The sequence below is a fragment of the Sorex araneus genome, chromosome 4, assembly GCF_027595985.1.
Source record: "Sorex araneus isolate mSorAra2 chromosome 4, mSorAra2.pri, whole genome shotgun sequence".
NCBI classification, from domain to species: Eukaryota; Metazoa; Chordata; class Mammalia; order Eulipotyphla; family Soricidae; genus Sorex; species Sorex araneus.
In genome coordinates, this window is record NC_073305.1 from 123,223,194 (window position 1) to 123,249,061 (window position 25,868).

At 36.4% G+C, this 25,868-nt stretch overlaps 1 protein-coding gene across 1 annotated transcript in view; it reads left to right on the forward strand.

Moving 5' to 3' along the window:
• The window catches only part of FHL5 (four and a half LIM domains 5), a 52,747-nt gene that overhangs the window by 20,778 nt on the left and 6,101 nt on the right, over positions 1-25,868 (forward strand). Inside the window, exons 2-5 of the mRNA XM_004605679.2 lie at positions 20,213-20,382; positions 21,108-21,282; positions 22,203-22,372; positions 25,408-25,594. Of these exons, the coding sequence (XP_004605736.1) occupies positions 20,224-20,382; positions 21,108-21,282; positions 22,203-22,372; positions 25,408-25,594 (691 nt within the window). The 5' untranslated portion in view covers positions 20,213-20,223. The remainder of the gene's footprint in view (positions 1-20,212; positions 20,383-21,107; positions 21,283-22,202; positions 22,373-25,407; positions 25,595-25,868) is intronic.

Genomic DNA, 25,868 nt, shown 5'->3' on the forward strand with positions numbered 1-25,868 from the left:
AAACTTTCTAGAGTTTTGCTTTTTTATTTTTTAAATAATATAATGTTTGATAAATCTGATTAATACACAATACTGTGAACTGGATATAACCTCTATTTCAGTAATAGCTTCCATAATTGCACAATTCTGAATGTAATCCCCACATGAAAATCATACAAAGCACTTTTTAAATCTTGTTAGTTTCATGGAACAAATTAGCCAAATGGAAAAGCTCTAGTCAGCTGTTTTATTTTTCATGGGAGAGTAGTTCATCGGTTCTCAGGAGAATTATGTTTGACCTTTCCACACAAGACATTCAGCTTCCAACAAACTGGGCTTGCAAATATGTCTCTAGAGACTGATATCAAACATTCCATCACATTTCTATGATGCTTGTTTTAGGTTATTTTTGATTGATGGCTTAAAGTTATGACTTAAGTTATTTTTAAAATTGTTTGTTGAGTTTTTTAAAAGTAGTTTTGATGGGAGAAGAAAATAAATTCCCTCTTCCAAATGGGAACCATGGTTATAACTGTAGACTTTTCATCACATCAAATATGCAGGCTGTGAACTTAAGCATGATTTTTTTATTCATATATCTCACTTATGCTTGAGTAGACTCATAAGTAGCTGATACTATTATCTCATCTTAAAAGAAAGTAAAATCCGAAGTTGTCCGTAACAGTGAAGAAGTTAAATGATTGTATTGAAATGAAGTGTGCAAGAAGATACAGTTGCTGATTTCTACTCCAACATTTCTCAATATGTTTTGTTTTGGGTCATAGGTAATAATAAGATAAAACATACATAGTTCAGTTGAACACCCTCAGAACCACTCGAAAAAAAAAGAAAGAAAAAAGAATTGAAAACTACACCTTCTTTTCTGATATTCTAAATCCTTATTATTTATAAAAACATGAATTAAAACTGTTCTGTATAGATTAGATCTCATCTGATGTAGTTTAGGCCAACTTTGAAGATTGGTTTTCTCATAGATTTCATTCAACTCTCCAAAATTTTGTCAATTCCATTCAAAAATTTTAGTCAAATGCACTATTGTGCATAAAAAATTTTAGAGGAAAAAGATATGCAATACTTGTAAAGATATGGTTTGTCTCAAAATTACTTGGTAATTTCAGAAAGGCTGCAGCTTTTTAAAGTATTGAAGAATGTGATCAAACAGTTTGGAAGCTATTAATGGAACTCATAAGTGCCCCTACTTTAGAGCAAAACCCTTTAGTAATGTCAACAGATTAACCACCTACTTTTGATAATATTCCCCGGCTGGTATTCTGGAAGTTTCTAGCTGTCTTCTTCAGCAGCAAAAGCAAAAGAGCTCTTTCTCACGGGCAGGCACTGAAGGAACACTTTTGTTCTTTCACCTTTATTCTCTATTATTTTATATTTGCTGCAGTTAGAACAGATACGAATTAACTTACTATTCAAGTGAACATATAGTACTGTATCACTGTATCACTGTCATTCCATTGTTCCTCGATTTACTCGAGCAGGCAAAAGTAACGTCTCTCTTCCTCCCAGGCCTGAGATTTTAGCAACCTCTCCTTACTCATCTTTCCCAATGATTGGAGGTTCTTTCAGAATGAGATGTATCGTTACTTTTTTTTGGCATATCGAATATGCTACGGGTAGTTTGCCAGGCTCTACCCATGCAGGCAGGATACTCTCGGTAGCTTGCTGGGCTCTCCGATATAGTTGTCTACTGTACAAACTCCATCAAATATGGTGTGGTAATTATGGAAAATGGGTAGGAAGCATGCGGTCCGGAAAGCATCCTGGAGCGTGGCAGCAGTTGGGTAGTGGAGGTCAGCTGCCAGGGCTGAGTCCTTCGGAGTGGGGAGGGTTCTCACCCACCCCTCTCCAGGGTGCCCCGAGTGAAAGCAGCCTGGCGCAGAGTCCAACCTCGGTACATATAGTACAGAGGTTCTTAATTATTTAATATTTGAGGATTTATTCTTAATTATGTGCATTTTTGTATGAATTATCCGGGACTCCCCATTTTTAGAAGACAGAAATTTTCCTCTTCATCTGTTTATAAGTTATAAATAATTTTCTGGGATCCCACTTTAATTGCATTTGAGTCACAGCGGAGGCGACATGTATTTTTGAGTAGGTAACAATTGAGAGACATCTATAGGACAAAACATGAGTAAAGTGTGACAAAAGAAAAAGTAGACACGTATGTTTATGAGAGAGCAATAACTATGGCATCAGAGATATGAGAAAACTGCAGAGAAGTTGCAACACAATACATAGGTGACAAGAAGCAGGGCCTGGAGACAACTATGCACTAAGCATGGCTTCATTAACTCTTTAAAGAGCAATATTTGCTCAGTGAGGCTTCCAAATGTCCTTGGCTGGCCATCAGCTCCTTGTCTGCCTTGCGGTCATATTCCCATTAAGGAAATTAAAATCCTTAATGGGAATATGACCACAGGGTTAGGTCATTAAGTATAGTTAAAATTAAAATTCTGCATCCAGTGTCTCTCTCCATCCAAGTCTAGTATATCAATCAGTTAAGTTTCAAACTAACATTTCCCAAGAGGATTTTAATATTCCGTGCACCATTTAAACTTAAATTCGTCCAAGTTCTTCCCTAAAGAAAAGCAGAAACAATTCTAAAGAATCAATAAAAGACCCAAATGGGCTATTTATATAGTCCTGCAGCACTCCCAGATGAGCACAGATGCATTTATAAAGGCTGAGTGGATCTACTTTGAATAACCAGATGAAAATTAAGCCAAAAATTCCAGCAAACTTTAAAAAGCAGTGCACTTTACAGAAGTACAAAAGTAGTGACTATGGTGTTAGGTGCCTCTTTCTGTTTTTTTGGGGTTTTTTTGCAAAGCTTACAGATCATATATTAGACATAAGTAATTTTAAATAGTATTTCATAGTTTTAAATACTACTAGCTTTTGTGCTAAAACATGTAATCAATATGATGATGTCATGTGGTATTCCCTTTCTTGATGGTAAACTAAAAGCTGCAATTAGGAGCTAGAGAAATAGGATAGTATGTAAGGTGCCTGTCTGCTTTGTAAGCAGCCAGCTCAAGATCCATCTCCCGTACCACATATAGTTACCCAGAATTGCCAGAAGTGGTCCCTAAGCATAAGGCAGGAGTAAGCCCTGAGCACCACTGGGTGTGCTTGCCCCCCACCAAGAATCACAATCACGATCACGAAATCCCATTAATCATCAATTTCTCGAGAGGGCTCAGTAACCTCTCCATTTGTCCTTTCCCTGAGATCTTAGAAGTCTCTCTCCACTCGGCCCTCCCAATGATGTCGCACTGGAGACTCTTTCAGGGTCAGGGTAATAGGATCCAGCCTGTTACTGGATTTAGCATATGAATACACCATGGGAAGCTTTCAAGGCTGTCCTATGTGGGCAGGAAACTCTCAGTAGCTTGACAGTTTCTCCCAGAGGGAGAAGTAGGCTACAAGATATTGCGTGGCCACAAAGCGGCTTCTGGGAGCTCGCTTTTGTCTCTGGATGTTGGCCGTTGATGGGATTACACACACCTGGGTTCCTCTGCCGGTACCTTCATGCATGAGGCCCGTCCGAACGTGTGGAGGGGGCCTCGAGCATGGCTGTAGCTCCCAGAAAAGAGCGATGCAGAGAGTCTCTTGCCCGCACGCCTGTCTGTCTTCCCCACCAAGAATAAGCAAATAAAAGTTGCAGTCAAATTAAGGCATAAACTTAAAATTAATGTTTAGAACAAAGAACATATGGAGACTCAACTCGCTCATGAACTAAAGTCTCCAAACACAGCAATACAGTGTTATTCTAGAAAACTGGGCCCAAATTATATCCTAGTACATTCCAGTTCAACTATAAGAAGAGAAATTCCTCTTACTTTTGAAATGTGTGATCTATGTAGGGAAGTAATCAGAAAAACCAGATTTGTTTGATTGGCATAATGCTTGTACATGAAGGCTATGTATATTAGAGTCATTTGCCTTACAGTGCATGCTTCCATGATTGCTAAATATCGAGACATGAAATTATGGTCTTATTTCCTGTTGCCTGCATCTAAAACAGTCTTCTCTCAGCAGTAAACCCTTGATTCTGCTCAAAATGAATCCGGATCTCATATTTGGACAATTTCTAGGCAGCATATGCATATGAAAACGCCTTTTGATACCCATCCAGAATATTTCTCTGATGATAAACACCGTAAAAGGATGTTATACATACCACTTCAAGTTATCATCTAAACTTAAAGGAATTATTTTAAGTCTTTAAAAAGTAGGGGCCAGAGCAATAGTACAGCAGGTAGGGCTTTTGCTTTGCACGGGGCAGACCCAGATTCAATCTCTGGCATCCCATGTGGTCCCCCAGCACCTCCAGAAGTAACTCCTGAGTGCAGAGCCAAGAGTGTCCACTGAGCATTACTTGGTTTAAGTCCCCACCTCAAAAAAACCCAAAGCAAAAGTAAGATATTTAATAGAAAAGCATTTCTAATTTTGGCTTAGAAATTAAAGATTTTTTTTAAATTATTGTCTAATTACTGCAAATCCTCCTTGCAACTGCTTAATTACCCACCTAACTCCCTAATGTAGGAATTGCACCGTTCTGAATTTCAAGTTTGTCAATCTTGTTTTATTTCCGTATGTATGTGTGCTTCTGAAGAATAAATCCAAGTAAATTCTCATATACACAAGATATGTACTCTGATATTAAGCTACTTTCTTAGTAGCATCTTCATAACTTAAATAAATATAAAAATATATTATATTGAATAACATAATTAACTTGTTAATAAAACTTAGTTTTATATCATAAATGTTGTCTATTTGGAGACTATATAAATGTGACATACTGATATATTTACTCTCCTGCAACTTGTTTTATTTAATGCTGTGAAATTAATTCTATAGTGAAGAGGGTACCTATAATTCATGTGATTATGTTACTTTATGGCACTATATTATATCAGATATATCTGTTTACTTGCCAATTTCCCCCTTGATAGGTATGCAAAGTTTTCTGTACTGCATACTATAAATTATACTGTTATATAAAAGCTCTTGCTCCTGATTCCTTCAAGATTTTCCGAGTAATACACTTTGGATGAAAATTGCTGAATTATATGAAAGGCACATACTCAACATTATAATGTAATGAAAAGTTATTTATCAGTGTTTTTATCCCTCCATCTCTCATTCCTGTTTTCAGTTTGTGAGTCACTGCTGCTCCTTATCATCACTGACATTTAGTACTGCTAGCTTCATTTCTTTCAAACCTTCTAAACATAAATGTATTTCATATGGTTTGCTGAGCAGTATATTAGTTCAAATTATACTAAGTATATTTAGTTTTCTTCCATTTTTGTCCTTTTCCTATCAGATTACTTTTCATTCTGATAGCTTTATGAGTATTTCTATATATTTCAGATTCAATTTTTGTCAGTTGCACATAGGGCAAATATCATTTATTAATCATGATCTTATGCTTTAACTTTTAATTACTTTTAACTATTAATAATGTCTTTCAATGTTATTTTTAAATTGTCTACCTTTTTTATTTATGGTATGCTTTACATCTTTTAATAAACTTTCCCTAACCTGAGATCACATCATATACATTTACTTCCTATATTTTAAGTTTTGCTGTTTATATTGTTCATTAAATTGTTTTGACTATGATGTAAAATGTTTTTTCCCCTGTAGCAAACAATTATTAAAGTGCTATTTATTTTAATGTTTTTGTGCTAAACTAAAATGAGCTCTATGTATCAAATTATCAAGTCTCTGTTTATATGAGAGAGAGACAGAGAGGGCGAAATAGAAACAGAGACAGACAGAGAGACAGAGAGAAAGAAAAATTTCTTAGTACTTTAAGTCTTGGTATTTCATATGAAAAACCTTAATACTACTTACATGGCAACTATATTCCTGAAAATGCTTGATTATAATTAGAGTGCTATGAGGATATTTCTAGCATAGCTTTCTTAAATACATACTATCAGTAACTTTCAGAGTGAAAAATTCAAGTTTATCATATAATTAAAGGTCTGCCTCTAGCAAGTAGGGACTAATTTTGCCAAAAAGAAACAGTGCTGCATATTTCTTTTTCTATTTTTAGGTGTGACTGACATATAATATTATACTAGTTCTAGATGTACAACATAATGATTTTGTATATTTACATATATAGTGAAATGATCACAATATGTCTATATTCCATACATCCATCAATGAACATAGTTATAACCTTTTTTTCTTGTCATGATAAATCTTAGAATTTCCTCTCAGCAGTTTCAGACAATGCAACATTAACTATCATTCTCAGTCTGTACACTGCACTTTCATGGCACCGCGGAATAGCTTCTTCTTTCATTCCACCTTCTCAGTCTTCAGTTATTTCTAATAACCAACAATCTGTTTTATTTTCTTCTCCTTTTTTATTTTCCAGGATCTCAGTAGGAATTTTTTTTATTATTTGTTTTGTTTCTTTTTTATTTTTCTGAGTATTCTACAGTTAAGTGAGGAGCATATGGTATTTGTCATTTGTCGTTCTTTATTCGACTCATTTAATTAGCATGGTGCCTTCTACAGCCTGTCACAAGTTGTCACAAGCAACAAGATTGAATTATTTTTTTATGGCTGAATTATATAACATTATACATCACATTTAATTTGTCCATTCATCTATTGATAGACACAAGTTTTCAATATCTTCTCAAATGAAGATAATGCTGCAATGAAGATAGAGGGCATAGCTTTTTGAGCTGGTCTTTTTATTTTTCACATAAATAGACATAGAACTGCTGACTCAAGTAATAATTTTATTTGCAATTTATTTTTATAGAACCTCCATATTGTTTTCCATAGTGTTGAACCATTTTATTTTCCCACCACAGTAGCAAAACTTGGTCTTCTCACATACTGCCAAAGTTTGTTATTTCTCACATTTTTAAAAAATAGCCAAATAGATTGGGAGGTAAAAATATCTTAGTATGATTTTGACCTTACATCTATTGCCCATTTTTTTTCTATCAGTAATTGGTATCTGGTTTGGTTTAATATTTTGCTCCTGAGTTGCATAAGTTCTTTATGTAGTTTAGATATTAACACTTTATAGATTGATGGTGGTGTAACTGTTTTTGTTAGTATTGTAGTAGCACTGTAGCACTGTCTTCCTGTTGTTCATCGATTTGCTCAAGCAGGTACCAATAATGTTTCCATTATGAGACTTGTTGTTACTGTTTTTGGTATTATATTGGTATTATAGTACATGTTTTTATTTTTATGCAGAATCTTTTTTATATGCAGGATCTTTCAAGTTTAATTTAGACCTACTTGGTTATTTTTAATTTTGTTCTCAAATCCAAAAAATTATCCAATCCAATATCAAGGACATCACTCTTATTTTTCCCTCTACAAGTTTTATGGCTTTAGATTATGCTCAAATCTCCCATTTTGAGTTATTTTTGTGCATGGTATAAGAAAATTGTTCAGAATTGATCTTATACATTTTGTTATCCAGTTTTCTTAAAAACATTTGTTGAAAAGTGTGTCCTTTTTAAATTGTATATTTTTGGGTCTCTCACCATAAATTGACTATAAGTAACTTGTATCACTTGTATCACACGTTGCTCATCGATTTGCTCGAGTGGGAGCCAATAACAACTCCATTCTTCCCTGTTTCGTGCTAGTATAGCCCAATGGCATCTACTCGCTCAAGGAACACAAAGTGAGGCCCATTGTTGTTACTGTTTTTTGGCATATCGAATATAACATTGGTAGCTTGCCAGGCTCTGCTGTGCAGGCGGGATACTCTCAGTGGCTTGCCGGGCTCTCTGAGAGGTATGGAGGAATTAAACCCGGGTCAGCCGCATGCAAGGCAAACACCCTACCTGCTGTGCTATAGCTCCAATAGGTTTATTTATTTATTTTATTTTTTGTGTTATAGTGTAATATATTGTTATATTGACCTATGTGTCCCTTTTTATGCTAAATCATAAAATACTATTTTAATTATCATAATTTTGTTGGATAGTTTGAAATCAAAGATTATGTATGTGACTTCAAACTATGGTTTTTTTTTATTAAGGTTGCTTTGTCTGTTCTGAGATTTTTGTCATTCCATACAAGTTTTAAATTTGTCCCATTTACAAATAAATGCTAAAATAAAAATTTTGAGCTATTGCATTAAATCTTTAAATTGCTTTATATGTACTATATACATGTTAAAAGTGTAATTCCTTCAGTCTATAAGGATTTAATGTCTTTTACTTTCTTGTATTTCTTGAATGCTTTTTATCAATGTCATAGTTTCCAGTGTAGTTATTTCACCTTGGTTAAAATTTTATTTAAAAGTATATTCAATTCTAGCCTGAAATTTAATCCACAAATAATCAGGCTGAGTCTAATGTTCCAAATGTGTCATCTAATAATTGCATTTTTGTACTCTGAAAGCTATCACTATCACTATCACTATCATCCCGTTGACCCTCAATTTGCTCAAGCAGTCCCAGTAATGTCTCCATTCGTCCTACCCCTGAGATTTTAGCACCCTCTCTTTACTCATCCTTCCCAACGGTGCCACACTAGAGGCTCTTTCAGAGTCAGGAGAATGAGAGCCATCATTACTGTATTTGGCATATGAATACGCCATGGATAGCTTGCCAGGCTCTGCTGTGTGGGCAGGAAAAATCTTGGCAGTAACTGGACTGAAGAATACTTGCTTTACAAAAATTATTTCAGTTGATGTCTTTTTATAATCCAGAATTCTTTATAGTATATCTTAAGGTCTTCTTTGTATCCCCTGGATTCTAGAGGTCTAGATTTTCTAGTATAACTTGCAAGGAAGAAATGTAGAATAATTTCCCTGCTTAATTCTAATTTCAAATAGGAGTTCTATATGAAATTTTGTTAGAAAAAGTGTCATTGTAGTTTGTTTAGGGTTCTCCCCAGGGGTAGAAGTAGGAGTGGTGGTTCCCACGGGTCAGTAATGTTTAGTTCAGGGATGAAAGGCTGCTTGAGTGTTTCCAAAACAATAGAAACATAATGGATTGCTCAAGTAGAATGTCAGACTAGTTATTCAAACAGAAATTAGCCAGATTATGTTACTTAGGTGTAACTTGTAAATAGATTTAAAAAGTAAGTTTTGGCATATTGTAAGTTTTGCTTTTAATGCATTTATCATAGTAGGATATAAGTGACGTGTTTTTCTTATTTTCAAAAAAGTACATTTTCTTGTGGAGGGAAGATATTCCCCTCTTCCTTATTTAATCATGGCTGTGACTGGGTCCTGAGGTCTTCAGCTGCCAGGGCTCTGCTCGGAGCAGGGAGAGAAACCCACCCCCTCAGAGGTACCGAGGTGAAGACAGCCATGTGCAGGGGCAAGGGACTCTGCAACACTTTCCTCTGGCAGGTTGGGCCTCTTCCTCCCAGATGCCCCATTGTCCAGTAAGACATCTTATAGCCCAGTTCTCTCTCTTGGAGAACTCTGAAAGCTACTTTAAACAATTTGCTGTCTTACATGCCTGTGTCACATATCTACATGGGAATGACTTTCCGAACTTCATCTGCTCTATCCCAAATGCCCTTCCCCACACCTCTAGGAAAGGATTTTCACAAGTAATAATCCTATATATAGCAGCTTTTATTAGCCAAGTGATCTTAGTCTTTGTGAGCTATGATTTCTTCATCATGTGGATATCAATCAAGGGAGTAATAATAATAGAGCCCTCCGAAAGGTCACTGGGAGGTGAAAGAGATCATCTACATGATATGATTAAGACATTACCATCACTCAGGAGACATATAGGAATATAAAATATGATTGCTAGTATTTTTAAACTTAATCCAATAAGCCCAAATAGATTGTACAGTGGGTAAGGAACTTCCCCTGAATACAGCTGGCCCAGGTTTGATTCTTGGCATTACATATGATATGGCCCTCCTTGAGCTCAGAGAAAGAGAAAACCCTGAGCATATTCCAAATAAAAATACCCCAAAGGTGGTAGAGATTTCTTTTCTCACACCACAACATCCATTCTACTGTAGAATGCAGACATCTAAGCCTGCTATTCATGCACCCAGTCCCACTACTACAAATGTCTCTCACGGGCAAAAAAGTCACAGAAACCTGGAAATTTTGAGTTCCAGAATATAGAATAAGTTGGAACTACTAATATTTTAATGACACAATCCACTAGCATCAACAGTAGCACAAATTTGTCTTTTACTTTACTATTGCCTGACAAGTTGCAAACCTGTTTAGGGTTAGCAATGCCAAACACTAGTTAGAGAACACAGTCAAACACTGGTGCCAAGCACTAGTAGTGCCAAATACTAGTCAGAGAGCGGAGAAAATGAGTTTGGTTGTCTGCCTTCACTGACTCAAGAAGGACAGGACCATGGTTGAAAGAGCAAACCCCATACAGTCTACAGCCCCTCTCAAAACCATGCACCATCTTTTCAGTTGCTACCTTCTCTGAGTTGTCCCTGAAATTTTATTAGCTGAAAGGAATTGTTCTTTCTTTGCCTGCAAGCTGTCTTCATTAGACATTGTAACTACATGGGACACATTAAAAATATTCTCATTTAGGGACTACATTAAACTAAAAAGCTTCTGCACCGCAAGAGATACAGTGACCAGAATACAAAGACTATCCACAGAATGGGAAAGGATATTTACACAATACCCATCAGATAAGGGGTTGATATCAATGGTATATAAAGCACTGGTTGAGCTCTACAAGAAGAAAACATCCAACCCCATCAAAAAATGGGGCAAAGAAATGAACAGAAACTTTACCAAGGAAGAAATACGAATGGCCAAAAGGCACATGAAAAAGTGCTCTACATCACTAATCATCAGAGAGATGCAGATCAAAACAACCATGAGATACCACCTCACACCACAGAGACTAGCACACATCCAAAAGAACAAAAGCAACCGCTGTTGGAGAGGATGTGGGGAGAAAGGGACCCTTCTTCACTGCTGGTGGGAATGCCGACTGGTTCAGCCCTTCTGGAAAACAATTTGGACGACTCTCAAAAAATTAGATATTGAATTCCCATTTGACCCAGCAATACCACTGCTGGGAATATATCCCAGAGAATCAAAAAAGTACAATCGAAACAACATCTGCACATGTATGTTCATCGCAGCACTGTTTACAATAGCCAGAATCTGGAAAAAACCCGAATGCCCCAGAATGGATGACTGGTTGAGGAAACTTTGGTACATCTATACAATGGAATACTATGCAGCTGTTAGAAAAAAGGAGGTCAAGAATTTTGTAGTTAAGTGGATGGGCATGAAAAGTTTCATGCTGAGTGAAATGAGTCAGAAAGAGAGAGACAGACATAGAAAGATTGCACTCATCTATGGTATATAGAATAACAGAGTGGGAGACTAACACCCAAGAACTGTAGAAATAAGTACCAGGAGGTTGACTCCATGGCTTCGAGGCTGGCCTCACGTTCCGGGGAAAGGTCAACTCAGAGAAGCGATCACCAACTACATTGCAGTCGAAGGCCATGTGGGGGAAGGGAGTTGCGGGCTGAATGAGGGCTAGAGACTGAGCACAGCGGCCACTCAACACCTTTGTTGCAAACCACAACAGCTAATTAGAGAGAGAAAGCAGAAGGGAATGCCTTGCCACAGTGGCAGGGTGGGGTGGGGGGGAGATGGGATTGGGGAGGGTGGGAGGGACACTGGGTTTACGGGTGGTGGAGAATGGGCACTGGTGAAGGGATGGGTTCCCAAACTTTGTATGAGGGAAGTGTGAGCACAGAAGTGTATAAATCTGTAACTGTACCCTCACGGTGATTCTCTAATTAAAAATAAATAAATTATAAAAAAAAAATAAAAAAATAAAAAAAGGTCAATGTAATCTATACATTTGAAAAGAAACTGGAAAAAAAAAATTCTCATTTAATACTCAGAAATTTTGACTCAACTGATTTAGGTTGAAAGTTCACTTGTTAGATTTTTTTTCCCCCTTGGGTTTGGGGATACACTCAGTGGTGCCTGGTGTTGTGGACCAAATGTGGTGCTAGGGATCAGATCAAAAAGGGCAAGCACCCTATCCATTATAATTTCCTGCTAGCCCAGCAAATTGGAAATAGTTTAAGTTCTGCTGCGCATCCTTTGTCTAAAGCCACTATTCTAAATTAAGAACTTGTAACTTTTTATTTTTCCTTATTGTTAGTTTCCTTATTTTTCCTTTTGATTAGTTTTCCAAAAAGTGGTGTTTTTTTTGGGGGGGGGGACAGGGTTAGGCCATACCTAATGGTTCTCAGGGCTTACTCCCGTCTCTGTGCTAAGGGACCATGCTGGTGGAATTCAGGGAATTTATGGGTTGGCAGGTTCTAACCCAGGTCAGCAGCCTCTAAGGCAAGTGTCCTGCCCACTGTATTATTTATCTCCCAACCATTTTCACTTAATTCTAGAAGAAAATGTCCTTGCTTTTCACACTAGATTATAAACTCTCTGAGGATGGGATTTTTATCTAATCTGTTTTTCTAGCAGATTATTTTGCAAGCATAAGCACATGTTTACAGAATGCGTGAATTAGGGTGTGCAATGTCTTGCAAATAAAAGCATACTAAGGACACCAGGCATGGCGACACGTCTTTGCCCCTCTTCTATTCAACATCTTCTCAATTAAACCCCTTCTTAACATATTAATTCTGTTCAACATAGTAAAGATAGAAGTGGATATACTGATAGTAGCATTACTCTTCTAATTAATAACTCCTGTAAATATAACTTGAAAAAAATTATCCCTGAATTTGAAAGTAACTCTTTTGAAACATCTTTCTCAGCTCTGAAAAGTATTACCAATGAACTCATTCTTTTAGATAAAAATCTAAAATCCAAAAGAGTGAATTGAGAAAAGAAATCTAAGTCACTTGTGAAATTATAGTTATGAGCTGTCTACCATCATAACTTTTTTAATATTTGTCAGTGTAACTCTAAAACCCAATATGTAGTAATCAAAATTTTGTCTTTATACTGTCATTTAATTGCAGTATGACTGAAAACTAGTTTGACAATATTTGAAATTTTGTACATAGACTCTCTTTGAAAGAAACCAGATGGAATTTTAAATTGTTGATTTTAACTGGCATTTCCAAGTTTATATAAGAAAAATTAAATGCTCGCAATTGGGTCTATTGTTTACATTTTGATTTTTTGTGACTTATAATTACAAACTAGCTTGGCTCCAGAGTCTTAAATCCTATTTTTATTAGTAAATTTTTACTATATAAATCTATGTTTTTCTTCTTACAAAAATGACTTGAAAACTATACATGTAACTAAGTTACAAATAAAAATGAAAGGATTTTGATGGAAATAAAACATGTTATACCAGTGAAGATGAAGTTGGTGAATCCCCATGGGTGGCTTATGTGAGGAGAGAGAAGATCACTTTCTCTGGATCTACCTGGGCCACACTGGTACCGGCTGGGAAGCCTAGAACTGATAAAGCCTAAGATGAGATGAGCCCCTAGACAGCATGGGTCTCCAGTCCTGCCAACCCACGAGGTCAGCTTGGTTTTCTTGCACAGACTTGATCCCCACCACCCGATCTCTCCAGAATCTGCAGACTCGAGGTGGAGTGAAGAATTGCTCTTTGCGGTAAAGGAAAGTCGATCCTTGACATGATTTAGGGATCCTTGTCTTTTTTCATAGAAAGGAATTTCTGGAGTGGATGAGCAGTGAAGTAAAAACAGATTTTATTCCAAGGGTGTAGGAAGGGGAAGGAAGGAGAGCTGAAGGAGAGAGAGTAACACACTTAGGGGCTAATATGGGCTTCTCCAAAGGCAGAGAGAGCTGTGTACACAGTTCAAAAGGAGAGATGTGGAGACCTGTGTTCAGGTGCCACATGTGCGAGGCTACGTAGGCACAAACAGCATATGGGCTGGGGCAGCATATGTGCTCCCTTCCTTTCCTCAAGGTGGCTTTATGGGGTTTCTCCAAACTGCCCCCACTTGGGTTTCTACCTAGGTAAAATCTGTTGCTAGGGTAGGTGCCAAGGGGGTAGAGTTGCAAGTGGTCTATGGTCTTTTAATTTCCTTTCCTAACCTTTTACCTGCTGGTGTGTCTCTCAGAGGAGGGTCCAGCCTGCTCTGGATCTGTTGGTGCCAGTTGAAGGTTTTATCAGGCCGAGTTCTTGTTTCTGCAAGGTGGATCCTGAGGGCCTTAGGGCTAGGTAGATTTAGTACTCCCTAGGAATCTCACTGCTATGGGGGCCCCTATCCTATCTACCTGCCTGCCTACATCAAAGACACAACTGTTAAAAAAGCAAAACCTTTATTTTTGGTATGCAAAAAAATTGACTAGCTAGGATAGAAAATCAAATTAGTCAAATTAGTCACTCTCTTATACCCAAACTGAATTCAGAGAAAGTACTCTGCCTCTGCTCTGTAAATGCAACAACAAATCCAGGGCTACATCATAGTTTCCTGAATCCTTTAAGCCTACAGTTGAAAACTATTTAGAGAAAAAAAAATTACTATGTGTTCTCAATGCACCTGGTTTATTGTTTCCATGTCTGCTCACATAAGATCTATGCTTCAACTCATGTCAAGGAGTTATTTAAACATTTGTCTCACAATTTAGAAAATATTTCACAAGTCTATAGCTTCCAGAGAGAAATTATTCTTCTGATAACAAAAATTCTTCTAAAGAGAATTCAAAATTTTAGGTGCCATTTAGAACATTCATAATTCATGAGAGTAGGTCAAAATATTAACATTAACAGGAGCTTGGAAGAAGCTTATTTCAGGGGCTGGAGCAATAGCACAGCGGGTAGGATATTTGCCTTGCATACGGCCAACCCGGGTTCGGTTCCCAGCAACCCATATGGTCCCCCGAGTACTGCCAGGAGTAATTTCTGAGTACATGAGCCAGGAGTAACCCCTGTGCATCGCCAGGTGTGGCCCCCACCCCCACAAATGAAAGAAGCTTATTCCAAATCTTTGGATGACTTAAAGGTGTTTAAGACTTCACTGGAGGAAGTAAGTACAGATATTGCAACAAAAGCAAAAGAACTCGATTAAGATGTGAGGGCAGATGATATGGATAAATTATAATTCAATGATAAAACTTTAACAAATGAGTTATTTTCTACATGTGAGCAAAAAAATTTCTTAAGATAAAATTCAGACCTAGCACAGATGATGATGTGAACATTATTAAAATGACAACCAATGTCTGAGATAACTGCAGTGATAACTGGAAAAGCAGAGAAAAGCATTGAAGGGAACTGACTACAACTTTCAGAGAATTTCTACTCAGGGTAGGGGAACTGGAGAGATGGTTAAGACCCTTGCCTTGCATGCGGCTGACCCAGGTTTATTCTCCAGCAGGACAGATAATTCTCTGAGCACCACCCATTAGTAGAGTCAGGAATACAACCTAGAAGAACCCAGAAACAAAAACAAAAGTTGTACTGTGGGTAAAATGCTATCAAATAATATGCATGCTGCATGGAAAATTTTATTATTGTCCTATCACTATCACTATCATCCTGCTGATCCTCGATTTGTTAGAGCGGGCCGAGTAATGTCTCCATTTGTCCTAGCCCTGAGATTTTAGCAGCCTCTCTTTACTTATCCTTCCCAACTGTGTTACATTAGAGGCTCTTTCAGAGTCAGGAGAATGAGACCCAACATTGTTACTGCATTTGGCATATGAATACACCTCAGGGAGCTCTCCAGGCTCTCCCAGTCTTGCCCACATTATTGTCCTATTTCAACAAATTGCCAGAGCAACTCTTATCTTAAGCAAGAACCATCTGAGTCAGCAACCATTAACATAGGTCAAAAATTTTCACTAATAAAGCCAACATAGGTCAAAACCTTCCACTAACAAAACCATTGTGACAAGTTTCAAATTATTAGCATTTTTAGCAATATTTTTTCTTTTCTTTTTTTTTTTGTGCATTACTAGGGACTGAACCCAATAACTCAATATACAAGTTATGTTCTGTACTTCTAAGTTATAACCTCCCTTGTTCAAATACAATTATTTTTAATATTTGCATTTATATGTATTGTTGGGGCACAGGCATGCACTTTATCACTGAAAAACTTCCATATATATATACATGGAAGAATCTCTTGACCGCACGCCTGGCTGTCTTCCCCAAGGACCCTTGGAGGGGATAGGCTCCAGTTTCCCTCCCCACCCCGAGCAGAGCTCTCGGCCACCGAAGACCACCGGAACCTAGCTACAGTCATGTTCGAGGCCCCTCTCCTCACATTTGGACAGGCCTCACGCATGAAGGTACCAGCAGAGGAACCCAGGTATGTGTAATCCCATCAATGGCCAACATCCAGACACTTAAAAGCGAACTCCCAGATATTTTGTAGCCTACTTCTCCCTCTGGGAGAAACTGGCAAGCTTCTGAGAGTTTCCTGCCCACATGGGACAGCCTTGCAAGTTTCCCATGGTGTATTCATATGCTAAATCCAGTAACAAACTGGATCTCATTCCCCTGACCCTGAAAGAGCCTCCAGTGTGACATCATTGGGAGGGCCGAGTGGAGAGAGACTTCTAAGATCTCAGGGAAAGGACGAATGGAGAGGTTACCTAGCCCACTTGAGAAACTGACGATTAATGGGGATTTCGTGATTCGTTTCATATATATATATATATATGCATTTTTTCAACATAATGTTATTGTATAATTAATATAGTGTAATATATGCACTAAGAAATAAAAATTCATGTATTTTATTATAATATTCACTTAATTGATCTGAACCAAATCCTCATATCCATGAGGCATATCTATATAATTTCAAGTCTTTTATCTCAAATGTATCCAAGTAAAAATCTTTTCAAAATTCTATTTCTCCTAAATTCTAATAAAATATTGTTATTCTCTTTGTGTCTTTCCTTCCACTCTCTGCTAAATCAAAACTATTTTCTTTTCTCTAAGTTAAAGTTTAATTTAAATGTGTTCCTTAAAAGAATTTCCTAGGCTGTAACTTCTCACTTTCTTTACTATTAGTCCCCTAAGAACTTTTTATGGTCTAGCGGAATGTACATCATTTATATGGCTATAAAACCGAAATTCTACTTGAATGTATATTATGTCTACATACTTAAATAATAGATTCTATGAAAAGGAGGGTTGAATTTCTCAGTGTATTTTTCTCAACCAAGACTATCATTAGCAAAAATTTAGGTTGTTCTCTTATCTCAAATTATAATAATTATTAACAAAATAAGGGTTTAGTTAAGAGAATCTATACATCTTGAGAGCAGGGAGATTAAATATCACAAAGCATGTATTTGATAAATGTTGATACAGATCAAATTTCTATTCTCTATACTTCTATAAAATGCAAAATTACGAGGTTTCATATTAAATTTACTGTTCTTCCCTATACAATTTCCTCATCTTGCTTTAAAAAAATAGTTGAAAATATAACTATGTCATTTAAAAATAAGAAAAGAAGCAGCAGAGAAATAGTGCACAGGTTAAATCATTTGCCTTATACATCGCTGATTCATTTGATCTCCAGAATCACAGTCCCCCAACAGAAATGAACCCTAAGAACCATGAGTAACTCAAAAGACAATGCTTATATGAAGAAAACATGATACATTTTGTTAACAAAAATTCTATGAAATAAGATCTATTACTTGGTTAAGATGGAATAGAAGGACCATCAATTCTTGCACTTACATGTGGATAAGTATTACATATATGTAGATATATATTAACATGTATGTAGGTATCAATATGTGTACATAAAATATTTAGATATTTAGCTCATATGTTTAGTTATTTAATATTACCATTATATTAAATAGCGGCATTGCACTCTCTTGCACTCATCCCATTGTTCATCTATTTGCTTGAGCAGGAATCAGTAACGTTTCCATTGTGAGACTTCTTGTTAGTTTTTGGCATATTGAATAGAGGCATTATAAAATCAATTAAATTAAAGGTACTTAAATGTTTGAAATATTAGCAATTTTGCGACCCTTTTTGCTCTTTCTACATTTTATATCATTGTATCACTGTCATCGCTGTCATACCGTTTCTCATCGATTTGCTTGAGCGGGAACCAGTAATGTCTTCATTGTGAGACTTGTTGTTACTGTTTTTGGTATATCAAATACGTGGGTAGCTTGCCAGGCTCTGTCAGGCAGGCAAGATACTCTCGGTAGCTTCCTGGACTCTCTGAGAGGGACAAAGGAATCGAAAAATCTCACAAAATGGAAGTAGGTTAGGAATCCCCAAATCATGCGAGTCTGAGATTTATGGTTGTATTATATACTTCTAAAACTAATCATCAATAATAAAAATGGTATTTTGCATAGTAACTGATACAGTTAGAGGCATAAGATGATTCACTCGAGATAAATACATGACTACTGTAAATGTGAAGAAATTTAAATTTTAATACCATTTGATCTATCTTCCTTCTGTTTATAAGTGCTCGATAGCCCTTTGTGTGTATTTGTGTATTTGTATTACTCAGGAAAAGACATTTCTGTGGAAATAATCAAATAGAGAATTCGATGTTCCTTGCAGATAATTTTGGCATGTCCACTGGGAACTTTCTTGTCTGATTTTTTTCCATTTTTCTTTGGAAAATACCCAGATTTTCCAAATATTAGGTCTTTTTATTTTAGTTAAGAATAATATAGCTAAGGGGCTGGAGCAATAGCACATCGGGTAGGGCGTTTGAATTTCATGTGGCCGACCCAGGTTCGAACCCCAGCATCCCATATGGTGCCCTGAGCACCACCAGGAGTAATTCCTGAGTGCGTGAGCCAGGAGTAACCCCTGTGCATCGCCGGGTGTGACCCAAAAACCAAAAAAAAAAAAAAGAAAGAAAGAAAGAATAATATAGCTAAGCTGCTATACACAGAATTTGTATACTTTATATTAGTAAGAGACTATGGTAGAAAAACCTCATCATTAAAAGAAGACAAATTGCGTGAAAGTATAGTTCAAATGTAATAGAAGTGACATTAAAAAGTAACATTATACAACAAAGGAATCTGAAAATTAAAAAATAAATTAATAAATAATAAAAAGTAACATTAAATGATGTAGAGAATCATAAAATTTACATTTTATTTTGCTAAACTTTTAAAAATTTCCTAGGTAGATCATTAGAATATGTAGATGGCTCCCCATAGTTAATAAAGCCAAAATTGATATGTCTCATTTTCATTTTCCAAGAAAACCAGTGGCCTTGTTTTTGAAAACAATGAAACTCAAATTCTTTGCCAAAATCAAAACCGTTTTAATCCATGTTTTGTTCATTAGTGGTCTTCTCAAATTTATAAAATGATTAGAATTTTTACCCTTGGCATAATACCGTGCCTTATTATTTCATATCAATTTTTTCATCCTGAAAAGTGCTAATGTTATTAGTCTTTCTGATTAGCCCAAATGCTGATGAAACCTATCGAAACCTATAGCTCTTTTCTACTGTTGATGGTTTTATTTACCATTCTCTGTGTGGATAATTGCTCAGCAGTAATCACAGGGACCAATCACTTAGATTAAATCCTACTTTCTAAGAAATTCGTCTTGGTCAGCTTGTCCTGGGGCACTGCAGTGGCCCACAAGACAAATGGAAGATAGGCTGAAGCCAGAGATTTGGAGTCTAGAGAACAGAGTGATGGCTAATGTAAAAAAAATAAGAAACACGTCCCAAAGGAAGAGAATATGGCATAAGAAGATCTTAGGACTAATATGCAGAAACCTTGTTAGATACTCCCTAGAAAGTTGAGAAATAAGTGGCTTGAAATGGCAGTATGCTTGGTTACTAATTTCTATTTCAGTGAAAGTAAAAAAGACTTGTTATTTCTGTGGAACACTGCCTCCAGAACTCTTTAGCAGAGACTAAGTGATGACAGTAGTGAAAGCCCTATCAACGGTTCATATTTATATCCTTGAGGTGAAATGCTATATTCACATTCACATTGAATTCCACATTAGCGAATGATGAATACAAGATGTTTTTCACAATCTGGCTGCTGGCTTGATGCATTTTGTTAGTTAAACACACAGAAACTGCCAACGTAGGAAAGTAGCCTTTCCTAAATCACTCTAAGTGTCACCAGGACTATAGGACATTTTCCTAAAATGGTGTAATTTTGGTTAAGGCAAATAAAAATTTACAGAAGGACTTGATATATAGTTGGCTTTAAAATTGATCTTTAAATTTTTGCTTTCATATTCATGAATAACTCTCCTGTCCACAGGATTAAACAAAATGACAACTCCACAATTTTATTGTCAATACTGCACAGCATCACTTCTAGGGAAGAAGTATGTACTAAAGGATAACAATCCATACTGTGTTTCCTGCTTTGATCGCATCTTTTCAAACTACTGTGAAGAGTGCAAAGAGTCAATTGAATCAAACTCTAAGGTAAATTAATGCCTGTATTCAAAGAATTGCTATTTATGAACAGTAGATGTGTGTCTAGCACATTTATTTTCCTTTAATATTGATTATTCTTTCTTGTTCTGCTATTGAATGTAAGGATCTTCTGGATTAACAACAATGCTCTAAGCAACAGTATGCTTAGAACAATTAAAAAAATGAAATATACACTTTATTTTAATCCTAATATTGATGTTAGAAGATAACTTCAAATTAGACTCATGTCTGCTAATCTCATTATGCCCTATGCCTCTCACATATAGATAATCCCTCAGTGCACATGTGTGTGTATGTTTGTGTGTGTGCATGCGTGTGTGTTTGTGTCTGTCTGTGTGTCTTCAGTTCAGTGATGTGGAATTTTGCTTAAGTCATTCTCAAACTGTATCAGGATATTGCAAAGTAAAAATAAAAATTGTGTCTATGGAAACCTTTATTGTAGTTAATAAAAAGAAATAAGAAATTAAAAATAATTGGAGAAGGGTCATTTATTATCCAGCCATCTTTAGTGACCCACCAAGAAAGTGCCAGGTTCTAGCTCTTAATTCCCCCAGAGTCTCCTCTCTATGGGTAATAGTATCAATAACAACTTTCCCTCTGGCTACCACCACAACTGACTGGCGCTGGACTACCAGTAGTGTTTAGTTTTGTCTTATAAAATGACCAGTTTTGTTGCAAACACATTTAATTAACTTTTATTTACTGTCTCAAAGGATCTTTGCTATAAAGGCCGACACTGGCATGAAAGATGCTTCAATTGTGCCAAATGCAATCACTCTTTGGTGGAAAAGCCTTTTGCTGCCAAGGATGAGCGCCTGCTGTGCTCAGAGTGTTATTCTAATGAGTGCTCCTCCAAGTGCTTCCACTGCAAGAAGACCATCATGCCTGGTAAGATTATAAGGGAGATCCAGTATCTAAGTAAAGCTGTCGTGCTTTGAATTAAGCTAGCGCGGGGGAAAGATAGAACAGCTAACAAAATCCGATTTTAAGAAAAGACATCTTAACTATCTCTTGATCCCATTTAGAGTACTTAATAAAAACAAAGATTATCCATTCTTTCTTAAATAGATATATTTCAGTGTGCTGCCTATTTTCATAAATCTTATTCCTAAGAACACTTTAAACCAGACTCTGAGTCATGGAATAAAAATAAAATCTATATCCATAAATGGATTGACCACATAGAGATACGAATGGCATTAGAAAATAGTCCATCAGTGAATAATGGGGCCAACCATCATTTTGTACTTTGACAAAAGTTGGTTTGAAGGCTGTTTTAATCTCGTTTCAGAGAAGACAAAGATGCATAAAAATTGTTCCGACTTTAGCGGAGCATTAATTTTCTATACTTTGATCCTTATCTCCATCTCAATGGACAGCAATAAAGGCACACAATTCCCTCTCTTTAACTTATTTTTTTTAGATATTATTATATGACATCAATCTCAGGAGTTGGTACAACAGACATTGCTAATATCATAATAGCTCATCTAGTCCAGTTATAGCTCAATCAAGGTCAGCCTTCCAGAGTTATCACTTAACAGCAATTTTACATCTCCAAATTGTAAATTGCACAACAGTTTTTAGTAATATTTACCATAATTATAGTGAACTCTACTTATGTAATTTTTTATTTTTACAAATAAATAATGTAGAAACAAAACACTATGTTTAGAAGAACAATTAGTTTGTTACCGTAATGTAATATGTACAAGCACATATATTTAAGAATTTTGGTGCATCTTTGATTAAAAAAAAGTAAAGATAAACTTAATTTATACTATGACATTTTTATTTTTGGGATACAGGTTCACGAAAAATGGAATTTAAAGGAAATTACTGGCATGAAACCTGTTTTGTATGTGAGCATTGCAGACAACCAATTGGAACTAAACCTTTGATTTCCAAAGAGACTGGCAATTACTGTGTACCATGTTTTGAGAAGGAGTTTGCTCACTACTGCAGTTTCTGTAAAAAGGTAATTATCTGAAGTGGATGAACTTTGTGAAACCTTCCAGACCAGTGCTTTTTAGCTGCACTGTACATTTGGAATGTGTTGATAATATCATGGCCTATCTCCCATTATGCATTTGTATTAGTTGTGAACGCCAACCTGTCCAAAAGCACTACCTCTTTACAGTGAGAATGTCTTTTTTCAAAAAAATCTATAAAATTTTAATAAGAACATGAATTTAATATTCCAGAGGTTCAAATGATTTGATATTCTAGAACCATTTGCTGCTGCTACACATGATCTCATTTATTTTGGGGGAGGACACACATCTCTCTTCGAATACAAAATATTTCTTAGAAAATAGTTCTTGATTCTGGGGCTGGAGTAATAGCACAGCAGGTAGGGCATTTGCCTTGCACTCAGCCGACCCAGGTTCGATTTCCAGCATCCCATATACCCCTGAGCACTGCCAGGAGTAATTCCTGAGCGTAGAGCCAGGAGTAACCCCTGAGCATCACCAGTTGTGACCCAAAAAGAAAAAAAAAATGCATGCAGAAATGGATGCTAGAAAAAAAAATGGCAACTAAATTGACCATTTTGGGCTCACATTTCTTAAGAATTCATATTAAAATATTAATGACACTTATGGGAACAACCTTAAAATTATTTACTGTGCATACTATATAAAGTTTCTTTCCATTCTACAAAGATTCCCAGAAGGAATTTCTCTACTAAGTCAGCATTAGTACTGCCCGGAGCCAAAGCAGAGGCATTTCACAGGTTATAAGAGCCTTACCAAAAATGTATAAAATATTTATATTGGGCAACACAGATCACCAAAATGTCAGATTGTTTTTTAATTTTTTTAAAGCACAAATCTTTGAAAGAAAACTGAATATAAATATTTCTGATCACATGATTCAAACTGAGCTTGTTTTAACCCAAACTAAAGAGCAGATCAAAAACAAAATCAAAGCCAAAAACTACTTCACAAACAGATCCTTAGAATTTTTCTTATGGGGTTTATTTGGTAAAACTAAAGTTTACTTTACACTGAAAAAACAAGTAACTTTAAACGATGAAAATGCATTGAATTCAAACTCTTCAGGGATCAGATACTTTTGAATATATTCTGCAATTCATCAGCTGTCCTCTGTTGAGTACAAAGGCACTACTGCATCTACTTTGCCAGAGCAGAAAATTGATCTAAATCCTGAGATTAATCAGTTGCAAAAACAAAGCTTAGGTATTGGGTTTTATCTTAGCTCTCCTTCTTCCAAAGAAGCATAATCACAAGCAAACTATTTTTAACATTTCAAAGTTTCTTCTCCTTCATTAAAGTATCTTTAGTATATATCAAGCTTTTATTTTGCTGTGACTTTGTGTGCATAGCGGTTTTTTGTTCGTGTGTTTGTTTTATTTTGCTTTTTAGTAACTTTTTGATCTCTTAAGAGTGCCTGCTAGTCATGTGACCAAACAAGTCAGGGAAATCATGAACTCTGCTATGTCTGGAAGTGGAAGCCTACAACCACTTTCTAAAGCATGGTGCATAAAACACACATGCACATTCACAACTAATTTTCTACTACACTTAAAATACAAAGTACTTAATTTATAATTAAATTATATGTCTGCTATGTCTGCCATAAGGCATTGAAGTCAATGGGGGATGTTTTGAATTCCTTCACAGACACCATTCTGTTGCCTGTTTACTTATTTAGAATAACATACTTTCCTCGTAGGAAACTACATTTTCATCAAATAACCTTCACAAAGAATTTTCTCTTCTTTTTTTTGAATTTTTGAACCACATTCAATTCTAATGCTTGGTGGCTTCTCCCAACAGGATTGGGGGTTGCTTCTGGGTAGTGTTCAGGACATCCTGTGCCAAGGACTGAACTTCTGTCTCCTACATGTAAAGCATGGGTTCAGCCCATTGAGCTTTGTGTCCAGACCATTATTAAGATATTTCTTACAGGACTAAAAACACACTTAACACTTCTCCCAAAATATTTATGGTTAAATTTTTTTTTAATTTGTCAAAGATTGCAAATAAAGATATTTCAGTGTTCTAAAAAGTAGAACCCAGATTGATGCATTTTAGGAAAATTTATATTATAGATGAAGAATAAGTACCTCTAATATAAAATATACCACACATCAAGTCCACTGTGCTCATTGAACTAAAAGGGTAGTTCAGTAATTACCTAGGGCTAAAACTTCATGCTCTAACCCACAGCATCCCATTTCTGTTAGATACAATATTGGAATTGCTTTCCAAATGCCTTTTCCCTGTTAGCATTTATTCATTCCTTCCACAAGGCCTTATTAATTGTTTATCTGTGCAAAATAATCTCATCTCTCTGTGTGGTATTCACAGTTAAGCACACAGACTGGGAAGTTAGGCTGTGCAAGTTAAATGTTAGCTCTGTGTGACCCAGAAAAGTGATTTAATCAGTCTAACCTTCAGTAGATCCACCCTCAGCTCCAAAAGGGGAAGGATAATAGTCCCTGCTGTAAGCACAGGGCTTTGGACTGGGGTAAAAAACACCCCTTAAGCAATGTTAGTCATTATTAGCTGACAGTGCTTCTCAGTCCCATTCAGACTTAACTACTGCTGATTGCTCGAATCTGGTGTCAAGTTTTAAGGAAAAGACTTTTTTTCACAGCCCTTAAAAGTTAGACTGGGAAATGAGAACTCAGAATAGAAAATATCTTATCTCTAAATTGCAGGTCTTTTGAAGAAAGCTAGAAGGAAAAAAAGGTGAGAAAAGAACTCACAAGCCTACTTCCTTTTTCATCCTCTTCAATCCATTGTAATTCTGCTGCCTTTCTATTCCCTATGAAGAGGACAATTCAGATCTTCCTAACCAGTTATTTTTAATTCTGATAGCCCTTTGATCTCTAATTGAGTAAAATCAAATCACTGGAAAGGAGCATTTTACCAAAAGATGATAAATGAGACTCAAGTGCCACTTATACCTGTGAATGAGAAGCAGACAAAGGCCTGAGTTGTTATGGCCTTCATCCTTACTACCTTTTCTGTGTTACTTTCACAGGTGATAACTTCGGGTGGGATAACATTCCGAGGCCAGCCATGGCATAAGGAATGTTTTCTGTGCAGTGGATGTAGAAAAGAGCTCTGCGAAGAAGAGTTTATGTCCAGAGATGATTTTCCATTCTGTCTGGAGTGCTACAACTATCTTTATGCCAAAAAGTGTGCAGCCTGCACAAAACCCATTACCGGTGAGTTTTTGTGTTATGGAACATCCTTATGAGACATTTATGACTAAATGAATACTTCAGCTATCAGCGGGTAGGGTGTTTGCCTTGCACGCGGCCGACCCGAATTCCATTCCTCCTTCCCTCTTGGAGAGCCTGGCAAGCTACCAAGAATACTCAGCCCACACGGCAAAGCCTGGCAAGCTCCCCATGGTGTATTCGATCTGCCAAAAACAGTAACAAGTCTCACAATGGTGACGTTACTGGTGCCCACTTGAGCAATGGGACGACAGTGGTA